At 45.6% G+C, this 14,043-nt stretch overlaps 1 protein-coding gene across 2 annotated transcripts in view; it reads right to left on the bottom strand.

Moving 5' to 3' along the window:
* LOC149357026 (organic cation transporter protein-like) overlaps positions 1-14,043 on the bottom strand; it is a 76,268-nt gene that overhangs the window by 23,800 nt on the left and 38,425 nt on the right. For both annotated transcript variants that reach the window (XM_089584409.1, XM_089584410.1), the window contains exons 4-5: positions 9,156-9,310; positions 1,184-1,352 (exon numbers count right to left, since the gene is read on the bottom strand). In XM_089584409.1, the coding sequence (XP_089440535.1) occupies positions 1,184-1,352; positions 9,156-9,310 (324 nt within the window). The remainder of the gene's footprint in view (positions 1-1,183; positions 1,353-9,155; positions 9,311-14,043) is intronic.

The raw sequence follows: 14,043 nt of genomic DNA, 5'->3' as shown, positions 1-14,043 counted from the left end.
AGCGCAAAGCCCCGTCTTGGCTGGTAAGGTCGTCTGGCGTTCAAAAAAGCTTTCTTGCGGTGGGTTGGATATACCTGTGCACAAGGTAAACTCGCTTCAAACCCCTATGGTCCATTTTTTTTTTCCACAACCGTACCGAAATTGCGATTTCTTATATTTCAGGACAGGGTAATATTCGAGAAACACCATTATATTTTTTCATAGAAAAATCTTTATTTCGTCGGGAGAACTAAAATCTGTCGGCAAAACTGAAAACGGCGTTGGATGAGCCTTAGTTGCCTTAAACCTAACTTATACGGACATAAAGGACACGACGAGCTTAACTTGTCCTAAGCCAAAAATGATCGTAGGCTTATGTCGAGCGTGACTCGATGAAGTCCGCTAGGGGGTTAATGCACCAGTGTCAAGAAAGGCTACCCTACCCAGAAATGTCATATGATTTCATGTCTCGCAAGAATTCGCATTTTTTTTTCAGAGTTATACACGTACGTGTCGCATTCATGTCTCGTATGAACTAATGTAGGCAGCATATGAGTTATATGTTTCAATAAATGTGCCTCGTTTGAGCACGTATATGCTTCACACGAGTGCATATGTGTCATATACGTGCCTAGTGTGGGCACATATAGGCAGCACATGGAGTTGGGAAAGGAATTTAAGTCAGAAAAGAACGCCAACCAAAAATGAGATTCTTCTACGTTTTGGAACATGCCACGAATTGGTCGTTTCAAAAGAGTGGTAGCCGGGTCCAGAAGAGCTTTGCCGGCTTAAAAGTTGGTTTGAACATAGAAGAAAGAAGGAACCAAATGCTCCAAAAATAAAGATTTCTAGTCAGGTGTGATAAAAACAAAATAATGCGGCGCAGCTGAGTCTAGCGCGCCGTCCTCGCTACTGAGCAGCGAGCTGCACCTCTCGACTCGAGCTGTGATGTAGACTTTCTTGTGTTTCAGTGCTTTATTATCAGTGCCGGACCGCCCGTCATAGACGAGGCTAATTTCGGACTCTTCGAGGCCTGCGAGATAATGGAGACCCCGCAAGCAGAGAGGGGCATTGTGTTCGGGAGAAGTGCCGTGTCCTGGCGACATCTACGCTGAGACGCAGACGACTGCGTGTGAAGCGCTGCATGCATGATGCAAATCGACCGCAACACAAAGCCTTAATGCGAGCAGTGGCATGCACTTACAACCAGAAGGGCACCATCATGAGCGCCGACAGTCCCGTGGCGAGCTGCAGGTATCCCCAGTCGCGGATGTAGTAGGCCAGCAGGGGCAGCAGCAGCAGGGGGATGGTGTATCCGATGCCGAAGCCCACGTTCATCATCATGCGGTACTGCGGCGGCATGATCTCCATCACTGGGCACGGGGGGAGAGACGGAGAGGAAAGTCGAGTCGCATCTTAAAAAGGCTCAATGCTGCGCTCGCCACTGTTCATCATCATCATCATCATCATTTATTTTCCCTTAAGGACCCCTAGGTGGGGCATTACATAAGGGTGGAGCAAAAAAACGAAATCACAAACAATAGGAACATTTGAAATATAAAATTCAAGAAGGCAAAACAATTGTTAAAAGAGCATTGCAAAATGAAAAAGCGAACAATCACAGGTACACTGTGGCCATCACGCTATATAAACAGGAGGAAAACGGGAACACAGATTAGCAGACAAGGGTTCAAAAACGTAACATGTGCAGAGGTGGTACTGAAAAGTGTCGGGCATTACACTGCAAGTGCGTTAAGGAAAAAGATGAGATAAAAGCAGGGTTTTGAATTTATTTGGATCGCGCTCAGTTACAACTACCTCAGGCAGCTCATTCCACTGTTCAATGGCAGATGGCAGGAAGGATTTTTGAAAGGCATTGGTGGAACCATGCAGACGCTGTAGGCTCAGACTATTAAAAAGACGACGAGATGTTCTATTGGGCGAGAGTAGAAGTGTGCAGTGCAATTGAGGAAAACTGTAGTATAACTTGTGGAAAAGGCAGAGTTGGGAAATTTTACGGCGAAAAGACAGTGGCGGTATGCCAAGCGATGATTTTATGCCAGAAACACTGGTTCTGCGATCGTAACATGAAGTAATAAATCGGGCTGCAAGACTTTGTACTGATTCTAATGCTTCAATTAGGTATGACTGGTGCGGATTCCAAATAGGTGAGGCATATTCTAGTTTAGTACGAATGAATGTTTCATAAGCGAGTTTGCGGATGAATGGAGGGGACACGGCTAGGTACCTTCTCAGTCTGTTGAGCGATTTCGAACTTTCAGCTACTATGTTTAAGATGTGCTCGGACCATGAAAGTTTGCTAGTGATCGTTATTCCTAAGTACCGGTAGGACTCGACTTGTGTTAGGGGGATTGACCTTAAAGAATACTGGTAATTTAAGCTATTGCGTTTACGTGATACTGTCATATACTTGCATTTTGAGACGTTTAATGTCATCAGCCACCGGGTGCACCAGTTGGTTATTTCGTTGAGGTCATTTTGGAGGAGGACTTGATCGTTGTTTGATGATATGCGTCGATACAGAATGCAGTCGTTTGCGAATAGGCGAATTTACGTCGATATGTTGCAAGGAAGGTCGTTAATAAATACCAAAAAAAGAAGAGGGCCGAGCACAGAGCCTTGAGGAACACCCGAAATGACGTTTGTGGCTGAAGAATGGTGGTTGTCTATTTTAGTGCGTTGCGAACGGTTAGAAAGGAAACTGTGGATCCACGATAAAACCAGCGGGTCAAGATGGAGGCTCGAAAGTTTGGCCATGAGGCGACGATGAGGTACGCAGTCAAATGTTTTAGAAAAGTCCAGATAAATGACGTCAGTTTGAAAGCCGGAGTCGAGATTAAGGTGAAGGTCTGCTGTGAATTCGAATAGCTGTGTTTCGCATGAAAGGCCTCGGCGGAAACCATGCTGATTCGGAAAGAAAAAAGAATTGGCGTCAAGGTGTGATGCAATGGCTGAATACAGTACATGCTCTAGCAGTTTGCAAGAGATGCACGTCAAAGAAATGGGGCGGTAATTCGAAGTGTCAGAACGGCTGCCAGATTTGTGTACAGGGGTTACGGTGCTATTTTTCCAGTCACTTGGAATTGATGTTGTGGCGATAGACTGATTGAAAATTATCTGTAAAATCAAACTGGAAACCAGTTTGGTGCCTTTTAGAATTTTAGGCGATATCTTGTCGGGGCCTGGACTGCTACAGATCTTAAGGTTACCTATTAGTTTCGCTATGCCTTCAGATGTGATTGTGACCGGCTGCATTTTGGAGTAGTTAAAACATGGTTGGAAAGGAACGTCGGAAGTGGGTTCATGAGTGAACACAGAAGCAAAATACGAATTCATTACTTCTGCGCACTGGTTACATGGTACATACGAACCATCAGAATTGGTCAATGACATGTGTGGAGGGCAGCGTTTCGAGGTTAATATGCCCCAAAATGTTTGCGGTTTGTCGCGTAGAATAGTTAGAAGGTCTTGGTGGAAGAAATTTCGTTTGGAGCGCTTCAATTGGCCCGTGTATTCACGTAGCGCTTTAAAGTAGGAAGACCACTTCTGGGGAGAATCCGCTTGCTTAGCTGCACGAAAAGTACGCTTTTTTCTTCTGGCTAGTTTTCGCAATGAATTAGAAAACCAAGGCTTGCTAGCATCCCCTCGAATGCGCACCAGGGGAACGAACCTGTCGATGAGAGACAGCATTTTGTGTTTGAATAGGGACCAATTTTGTTCAACTGTTCTATGGGGAGCCTGCTCTGCCCAGGTGGCACTGCAGTTATTCCACTATTCGACTAAAAACTGCTGCCGTCAGTCGCTTGGGCCGCTGCAAACGCGAGTGCACATTCTGAACGATTAGAAGCCGCGTTTGGTTGATAGCACTATTTGCCTCGCTTCTGTAGACATAACCCAGATAACTGACACGCACCACGTGTTGCTTCGACAGTGCGCAGAAGCTCACGCCAATAAGCTCAGGAAGGTGGCGTGGAATAGCACTACGAGTGCACCAAAAACTGCTTGCTCCTCTCGCTATGCTGTGTGTATGACTGTGTGTACACGGCAAACTTCAGCGCAGGTTCCCCATAATTAGCGAGGGGACTAAAATGCTGAAGAAAGACATCTAGTTCTTGTTAAAATTGGCTTTGTTGTAGTCCCTGATGTACTTGGTTTCAGGTTGGCGATGTTGTAACGTAATCGAGAGGTCGAATAAGAGAATGTTGTGATCGCTTACGCCCTTTATGCTTTGAACAGACTTAATTAACTCGGGATTAGAGACGAGAATCAAATCCAAAATGTTAGAACCCCGAGTTGGCGCAGTGACCATCTGAGTGAAGTTGAACATGAGAGCAAGGTCGACAAAGTTTTTCGATGGGGTGGATTTAGCAATGAAATTATTCCAGTATATATCAGGGAAATTGAAGTCGCCGGACAATAAGTAGGTCGCACGAGGAAAGCGGGAATGCAAGTTTAAAATGACAGAGTGAAGTTCATCAACGTGCGTTCATCATCGTTCATGACGTGCGTACACGGAGCCCGACCGGAGGCAGGCAGCCAAGTCGTTCCACTGGCAAGTGATTTATTTTTAATTACACCGAACACTTATACGCTCGCACTGCAGCACATGCCAACGCATTGCGCGTAACTACGTGAGGCGCGTGGAGCCTCTCAATTGCGCTGTTAGTGTTAAATAAGAGATCCCCATTTTTTATGTGGAGAATCTCATTAAACAGACACTATAGAGGAAAACTGAGTCACGATAAAGTGATAGTTGAGGGCTGCTTCATTATAAATATATGCCATTTTTATCTAAAACAGAGCTTTGATAGGGCACAATATTTCGTCATATCCAAAAATTCTGGACAAGAGCATTTTTGAGCGAGAAACACTTTATGAACGCAATTTTGTTATGAATGCAAAATTTCAGCACAGAAATCAATATATCCGCCGACCACTTGACCGCAGTCTTGAATATTTTTTACCTATTAGCGTTTTTGTTATCGACAAAAGCGTTCCCTATTGATTTTCTATGGCAGCCCTAACTGTTCGATGCGATCGATGCAAACCCGTTAAAAAAAAAGGGATTTTTTTACTCATCAGAAGAATAGGCCATTACCTTCAATATTTCCACACGAGTATCTTACAATTTTTCAATAGTGAAAATTTTTGTCCGAGACTGCTCGTCTTGTGCAAGCGGTGTACTACGCGGCGGCACTCCTCGCGTATCCCTCCGATTGCGCCAGTTGGCGGGAACTCTTCGCCGATGACAATTGATTCCTTGCTTTCCTGCACAACGCTCTTTCGCCATAAGTGGGCAATTACCATCGAAATACGAGGAAAGCAGTGCGGCGGGCGTAGCCAAGAATACGAACAGTCTCACAATAAAAACAGAGCAAACCACACGAAAAGAACGACCGTACACAAAAAAACATGAGTGCTGAGCCTTTCGCCTAGCATTTTGCCCACACAGCCTGCGTGAGGCCGTTGTACGCAGCAAGTTCCGAACCTCAAGCTCTCAACGGCATTCACGTTCTGAAGCGGCTCCTCTGTTCGACCGAAGAGCTCCGCCGAACGCACAGCATAAAAAAGGCAACCATCATAAGGGTCGTTGACACGTGAACCTGAAAGGGTATTCGAAATTTCATTTGCCGTTTTTTTCAGCAACGCAGTCACCTTTTCGCGCTGAAAAATGCTGGTAATGTTCCCGAGGAATGATCTATCTGCCCAGCGCACCGTCTTCCTTAGTACGCTATTTCCCTCAGTGCCCTTTAACGATGAATTTAGGCAGTACGCGTGAAGCATGACAAATAGTGAAAGCATTTTCCGATGCACTGCTAGGGCCGTACTCCTGAGCAAAACTTTTCAGCTACAAAGATTCAAGGCAGAAATAATAAAATATAGCGCGGGAACTCACAGTTCTTTTTTTTTTTTTCATTTGTAAAAAAAAAACAAGCCAACGCACTGCGGGCGAGATTTTTGCACCATTGTATGAGGCTGAGAAGGAAATCCTTGGGAATGTGTTGTAATATCCTGTTTTTTTTTTTATCAACGCCGTTTTTTTCTGCCTTTTCGACCTGATCCTGATTTTTGCTGGGCTTGCGCTGACTGTGCAAACGTAATCACCTCGAACTATATGCTCAGTGTATATACGCGATATTTCAATAAAATTTACTAGCGAGGGGCGGTCTGTTCCATCTGCGCTTGGTGTTTGTCTATTTTGTTGGCGCCGTACGCCCATTATGAACGAGTCATATCGGAGACCTGCTAAAGTGAGAAGAACGGAATGAAACTCCTAAACTCTACTTATACCGATACACCACGGCAACGTTCACAACATCCTGGAAAAAAGAGTACTTGATGTTGTTATTTCCCGGAATTCCTTCCATGGTTGCCGATACTGCGCCGAAGTGAACCAAATAGCGCAGAACGAAGTTGTTTCGTCGATCACGGGCTACCTACGGTCCCGGATATCCATTTCGGGAAACTTGAAGAATAGAATGCTCGGATTAAAGCTCAAAAGTGAAAGAAGCCACCACGAAACGCATCCTGAGAAATGCACATTCGCGTGAGGAAACCAGGGCGAAAGACTAAAGACAGGACTAGCGCGAAGACTTAGCACTTTTGTCCCCCCGTCTTTTTGCGTTTCGTGCTTGTTTCCTCGGGCCAGTTCGTATTACTCCAGACGTGTCTTGTAACGTCCAACTAGCCGAAGGGAAAGTCTTGCCGAAACATAATGATAATGCTATATCTGCCGCTTTGCAATAGCCTCTGGGTTCGAGTGACGACAACAGCTTTCCAATTTGGTTTCATACCCAACAATCCTGGACAAAAGCATTTTTGAACTGGAACCAGTTTATGAGCGCAGTTTTTTCATATATTGTAATATTTCAGTGTAAGAATCAATATATCCGCAAATATCCAGTCGGCAGTCTTGAATTCTTTAGCTATTAGCGTTTAGGTTGTCTTCAAAAGCGTTCCCCATTGGTTTTCTATGGTAGTTTTAAATGCTCGATGCGAGTGATGAAAACACTCTAAAAGAAAAATCTTGCTATACATCGAAATAAATGGACCATTAGTTTCAATATTTTCTAACAATACCCTCCAATAATTTAATATTTCAAACTTTTGTTTCAGAATGTTATACATGGCAGTTCTTAGGCTCCGTTCCTGCGTTCCCCGTCGTCATCGTAGGCGCGGGCGTAGTAGCCGTAACACTCCACTCACAGGTGGCGTATGTAGACGGGCTCTTGCCCTGGGTTTCTTTAGCACACAGTTCAATGCCATCCATAGCCCTGATGACAACGCTACACTAGGAAATGACATTGAGAAGGACATATGGTTTAAAAAGGCTAAAGTGCTAAAAAAACTGAAATAAAAACTTTTATGACTGTCAATTTATGTCGTTCATCCAAGAACACAGTTCCTAATAGAGTGTGGCGACTAACCCAGGAGTTGTAGTGCGGGCACTCATCTCTCACACACATGTGCGCGCACGCACGCCCCCCCCCCCCCCCCCCGACACACACACACACGAGAAGCGCTGTAAGGGCAACAGGCACATATTCACCGCACTTCCAAAAAAAAACACATGGTTAGGCCTATAGGTTGGAGGACGAGGAGAGCAACGTCACGCAGACTCGCGTATCCTCCAGTCTTCTTTGGGATTTGTGAACTTTTCATTCGCTGTTTGAGCCTTCTGACTTTCCTTTGACGATTGCTAGTGGCAACGTATATGGCAGGCAAAATATTAAGGCGAAAGCCTTTAATGCCTCATACTGTCATGACCGAGACGTGTTAGCAAATGTGTCCGCGTTTCGGATACATGCCTTATATGTGCATTTGCCAATCAATAGCCAATGGATACTTAATTGGGTGCAATCGAAAGACATCGGAACATGATATAAAGTGATTTCATGATTATATCATTGTACTTAATGACTAAATGAATAATTGGTAATAAGTAGGAGTTAAGAAGTGTCATGTGGGACTGTGCATTGTGCCTGTACCTTAACTAACACTAATTAATCAGTGTACAAGTTAAGGTCACGTTAACAATCACTAGCCATACCATAGTATCACGAAATGTGCAAGTCATGCTTAACTATCATTAACTATCATTAATAGTTAGACGTTTCATAGACATTGTGTCGAACATTCTAGAGAGTTCCATCACTTGACAGGTGAGTGACAGGACAAGATGGATGGCATTAGAGCAATGATAAAGACCAGTAGTTTATGGGGTTTAACGTCCCAAAGCGACTGAGGCTATGAGAGACGCCGTAGTGAAGGGCTCCGGAAATTTCGACCACCTGGGGTTCTTTAACGTGCACTGACATCGCACAGTACACGGGCCTCTAGAATTTCTCCTCCAAAGAAATTCCAGCCGCCGCGGCCGGGATCGAACCCACGTCTTTTGGGACAGCAGCCGAGCACCATAGCCACTGAGCCACCGCGGCGGCAATGATAAAGACCAATTTGCCTAATTAAGCTTTCTAGTCAGACCACATAAATAAAAAAAACCGAATTGTAAATTTTTCGAGTTGGGGAATCGAACCAGGGTCTCCGGAGTGCGAGACGAGCACGCTAACCACTCCGCCATGCCAGCTAGAGGGTTTGGAATGAACAAAGGCGCGTCTAGCTAATACGGCGTCTTCGTTCACTCCCACCTTCCTTCCTTCCTTCCTTCCTTCCCTTATGGCGAGGTTCAGGTGCCCACCGAGATATGCGAGAGGTACACTTCCTTTCCTCAAAAACTAATTTACCGTCGAGAAAGGCGTACAGCCGAATGGACGATGGCGTTCTGTGGACTTCCTGGCAGCGTTGCAAGACGCTGTCGCGTTCCACTCTTAGAGGCGAAGCTTAACATCTTAACCACACATCAGTGACCCAAGCCGCAACACTGCGCTTAAGGCTTTCGCCTCACCGCTCTTAAGGTCAGCAAAGTGCCCCTCTGAATTTTTTCTTACTCGCGTTTACGGCAAAAAATAGTTTCCAGAGTATGGGCCAGACGTGTTATTCAAGTCTTTCGTCTGCTGCGCTGTCAAAATCATGAACGAGTCGCACGTAGCAAAGCATGCGCCCTTGGGCGACGGCTCAGCAGCGCAGTGCCGCGTACACGTGGCTTTTCCCGCGCCCGTTCCTGGCGGACAAACAAAGGAAGGCTGGCCACTTACGCAGCGAGACGGTGGTCGCCTGGCATCCGGCCACGCCCATGGACACGACGAAGCGGCCCGCGTTGTACCAGCCGATGCCCGGTGCCAGCGAGGAAAGGGACCCGAACACCAGGATGACCAGCACGCAGGTGAAGAACGTCGTGCGGCGGCCAAGACTGCGGCGCGTCGTGGACATTCGGAAGCGCAATGTAAAGCATGCAGGTGACCTCTTTACTTAGCAGCACGCCGTTTAACATTGCGCATGGTATTTATTTCTTAATGGTCACCATTACTAGTTCCATTACGAGAAAAGCCGGCGCCGTGTGTGTGTGTGCTGGTGCGTGTGTGCACGCAGTTGGTACAGAAAATCCCAACGATGGCAAGAAAAAAAGTTGAGAGGGCCCTTAAGGCTAATTATGTGCTGTGAAGGCGAAAGTATTAATTTGCCATCGCGAGCGTTCGTCTGCGCCGCAGGTTGCGCGCTGAGGAATGGAAAGGAGAGGCGCCTCCGAACGCTGATTCCACAAACACTGAATCCACCAAGGTCAGAGCGAGACACTCGGACACTCGGTCCGAATACTTGTCACGAGCTAGCCACCAACCTGACTAAGAAACGCATCCTATATGGAACGAGAAACCGTATGATACCACCCGCAACGTTGTACGAGGAACGGTTGCAAATGTAAGAGACAAATTATTTTTTTTTTTAGGAAAGGAAATGGCACAGTAACTTTCTCAAATCTTATCATGGTGGACACCTAACCCGCTCTGTAAGGGAAGAGGTAAAGCCTGGGAAATCATACAATTGAAAGTGCTTATGCCATTGGTTCGAACCCCTGTCACAAGCTACCCTACAACTTGACTAAAACATGTAAGCTATATGCAACGAGAAATGCTATGACACCACCCGAAACGCTGTGCGACGAACGGTTGCTCAAAATTTCGTATGAATGTAGTCGACAATGCTGCCGCCACATTGAGGCCAACCAGTGATGGATATATGACTTATCAAATAACTGCCTGAAGTTGCACCTCCCGGAATTCTATGTGCATCCTATGGCCGCTTGATGACGTCACCGTATTTTTCTTGCCATCGCTGGGATTTTTTGTACCATATGCCAGTACACACGCACACACTAACACACACCGCCGGCTTTTCTCGTCATCGGGCTACAAGGATTTCGCCTTAAAACAAGGTGACATCATCCAGCGGCAGTAGGACGCACACAGCAAGCTTGAGCACCGCCATTTCAGACAATCATATACGTGTTCGTTGGTCTATACACAGGGTATCCAGGCTAATTTTAGCCAAGGGTTAAAAAATAAGATATTTGAGGTAGGCCAGGGAAGCCACTTACATACAGCTACCAACCGGCTTGCGCATCATAGGCAATTTCTTGTTTTGCAATTAATTAATTAGCAATTAAGATAATTTTCCTAAGTGCGTAAATATTTACTTTAGACAGCAGATGTGAATAGCAGAGTTGGAGAGCACCTTCAGGAGCTCCCATTCTGTTTATTTGCGATAAAGAAAGCCTCACATGTACCTTTTTCCGAGCTCCAAAGAAAGCCCGCGAAATACAAAAAAAAAATCACATGACTAACGCATTCGCGCGCCACGATTGTGCTGATATCGCGCAGTACAGGGGCCTCTAGAATTTCGCCTCCATCGAAATTCGGCCGCCGCGGCCGGCATCGAACCCGTGTCTTTCGGGTCAGCAGCCGAGTGTCGTAACCACTGAGCCACCGCGGCGGGGCAATCCTGGCTTGGGTGAACGAAATCAGCTGCTGGTATGGCGCGGCGACCCTATTACTCCGGCAGGCCGATATGTCGATGGCGCCTGAGCAAGCAATTCTGCAAATGTGGCGGTGCAACCACCGTCGACATTTGGGCCTGCCGGAGCAGTGGGGTCGTCGCGCAATACCACAGCTGATTTCGTTCGCTCAAGCCAGGATTGTGAACAGCACAATCGTGGCGCGCGAATGCGCTAGTCACGTGTTTTTTTTTGTATTTCGCGGGCTTTCTTTGGAGCTCGGAAAATAGATACACTTGAGGCTTTCTTTATCGCAAATAAAATAGAATGGGGGTTTATGAAGGCGCTCTCCAACTTTGCTATTCACATCTGCCGTCTAAAGTCAGTATTTAAGCTTTTAAAACAATTATCTTAATTGCTAATTAATTAATTGCACAACAAAAAATTGCTTATGATGCGCAAGCCTGCTGCCAGATGTATGTTATTGGTTTCCCTGGCCTACCTCTATCTATTAACCCTTGGCTAAAGTTAGCCCGGACACCCTGCATACTCGCCATTGGCCGACCTCAGTGTGGCGCCAGTTTTCCGATTAGATTCTTACGAAAATTGTGAGCAACCGTTTCTCTTTCAGCGTTCCTGTTGGTGTCCTACGATTTCTCGTTGCATATAGTTACATGTTTTGACCAAATGTTTAGGGGAATCCCCCAAGGTGGAGTAGATTTGTAATAAGGGAGTAATTGCTCATTGACGTCCACTCAGGCGCAGCCACTACAAAGGAGAGGTAACAGCTTTCTCAGGAACTTCGCAGTTAAAGAAAAATTCGTCCTGGTCCGGACCAGGACGAATTTTTCTTTAACTGCGAAGTTTCTGAGGAAGCTGTATAGCTTTCCTTTGTAGCCGTATGGCTGCGCTTGGGTGGACGTCAGTGAGTAATTACTCCCTCATTATGGTTTGTTTTTATGGGGTTTAACGTCCCAAAGCGACTGAGGCTATGAGAGACGCCACTCCCTTATTATAGTTACATGTGGTAGTAATGTTGCAGGCTAGCTTGCGACAGCGACTGGAACGGACGACATATGCACCTTCAATTTTGCGCCTTCCCAGACTTTCTACCTCTCCTATTAAGGTGCGGTTGAGGTGTCTACCGAAATGTGAGACAGTTACTGCGCATTTCCATTCCTCAAAAAACAATTTTCATATCAGACTTGTGACACAACCATTCGTCGTATACCGTTGCGGGTGGCATACTCAACAATTATAGACAGAAGCGTTTTCGAGTGGGAAACCGTTTAAGAGGGCAGTTTTTTTATATAATGTGAGATTTTACTATAACATTCAATATAACCGCAGATCACTCGACGGCAGTCCTCTATTTTATTTCTATTAACGTTTTTGGTATCGTTTTTGGTATCGTTTTTGGTTTTCGACGGAGGTCTTATTAACTGTTCGTTGCGATCGATGAAAACACTCTAAGAGAAAGATTTTGACACACATCAGAAGAATGGACCATTGCCTTCAGTATTTCCACAACAGTACCATACAACTTTTCAATTTGCAAAATTTTTGCCCGATAATGTTGGGCCCGAGCATACTTAGGTCGAGCGATCACGATGACAAATTAATGCTTTCAACTTCACAGCACGTGAGCAGTCTTAAGTGGCCTGTGAATTTTTTTTTCTTTTCCTTTTGGTAGAACTGCCACTGAGATAAAATTCCGTTTTTCTGTGCAGTGGACGAGACGCATCCCAGTTTTGCAAGGTTCTCTTCCGTCCGTACAATAATTACATTCCCCCGTCATTCTCGCTGTCATCAACACCGCGGCCTGTGTCGCGCATTCTTGAACGGGTCTTTGAAACCAATTAATGCCGGCCAGACAGAAAAGATTAGTGACATATATTCTTTCAAGAAGTAGCCACCCCGATGGCTAAGTGGTTATGGTGCTCGGCTGCTGACCCGAAAGACGCGGCCGAAAGACGCGGGTTCGATCCCGGCCGCTGCGGTTGAATTTCTTTGGAGGAGAAATTCTAGAGGCCCGTGTACTGAGCGATAAAATCCGTTAAAGAATCCCAGGTGGTCGAAATCTCCGGAGCCCTTCACTACGGCGTCCCTCATAGCCTGAGGCGCTTTGAGACGTTAAACCACCATAAACCATGTCTTTCAAGAAGTGTTGCGTAGGTAAAGGTGTTTATCTACTGAGAATTGACATGTAGTTCAGTTTGTCAATTGTACTTTACGAAGCATGCGTTGACGGCCCACTCTCTTACGTACAAAGTTTAGCCTTGCTTATGTTGAAGAATGGCTAGCTGGGTGAGCTGGTTTTCGTTCATCTTGAAAAGCTTATCTTAAAAGGTTTGCTGTCCAGCTGGCTCCCGCTGGATATGTCCTTCACTTAAGTTTTCCTTCTTTGTCATTACTTGCGCACTAGCTTTTTTTTCCTGCTTGTTCGTGGTAGTGAGATGTTGTGCATTGTGAGTGTGCTTTTAAATTTATTATTTCTGCAAACTTTTCTTTTTCTTCGCATTTTTTTCATTTTCTTTAATTGTGTTTTGTCTGATAAACGTATGCCTCTCCTTCATATGCCCTAATATAGGGTGTGCATCCTTTAATACGTATATAATACGTATATAAGCCAATAATTAAAGTAATTAGGGGAGAGTGCGGCAAACCGCGACACCTGTTTGCAAATCATTTCCTTGTTTTATGTCTTCATAAGTTTCAAAAACGAGTATTAAAAATTCTTTGCTACCGTCCTGGCATCGTGCTTACTAAATATGGAGTAGACTTCTATAATGTTGCGAGGTTCAAAATGTCGCATTTTGCCCCCAGCCCTCGGGCACACATTTTTTGCGAGCCTCTCCGTATGGTAAACAGTGCATACAGGCAGAATCGGCCATTGTTTCGTTCCTTGACGTGCGAGTGATAAGTCAGTTCAGCGTGGCTTTGCGTGTGTATACCCTGTCTGCGGATCCTTTTGAATTTCCTGCCTCCTTCGCAACCTTTTTGCCCATTCGTTTCACGGCTGTTGCTCTTTCGCTTCTTTTCTGTCGAATGTAAATAAGGTTTGGTTCGATTCGCCTAACGTGAACACCATCTTTTGCACGTGATTGTAGTCCGGACCCAACCAAACTTGCTCCAGTGTCAGAATGTGCTGTGCA

The sequence above is a fragment of the Amblyomma mixtum genome, chromosome 3 (genome assembly GCF_055824585.1).
Source record: "Amblyomma mixtum isolate Tamu chromosome 3, ASM5582458v1, whole genome shotgun sequence".
NCBI classification, from domain to species: domain Eukaryota; kingdom Metazoa; phylum Arthropoda; class Arachnida; order Ixodida; family Ixodidae; genus Amblyomma; species Amblyomma mixtum.
This window is presented reverse-complemented; position numbering and strand designations above follow the sequence as displayed.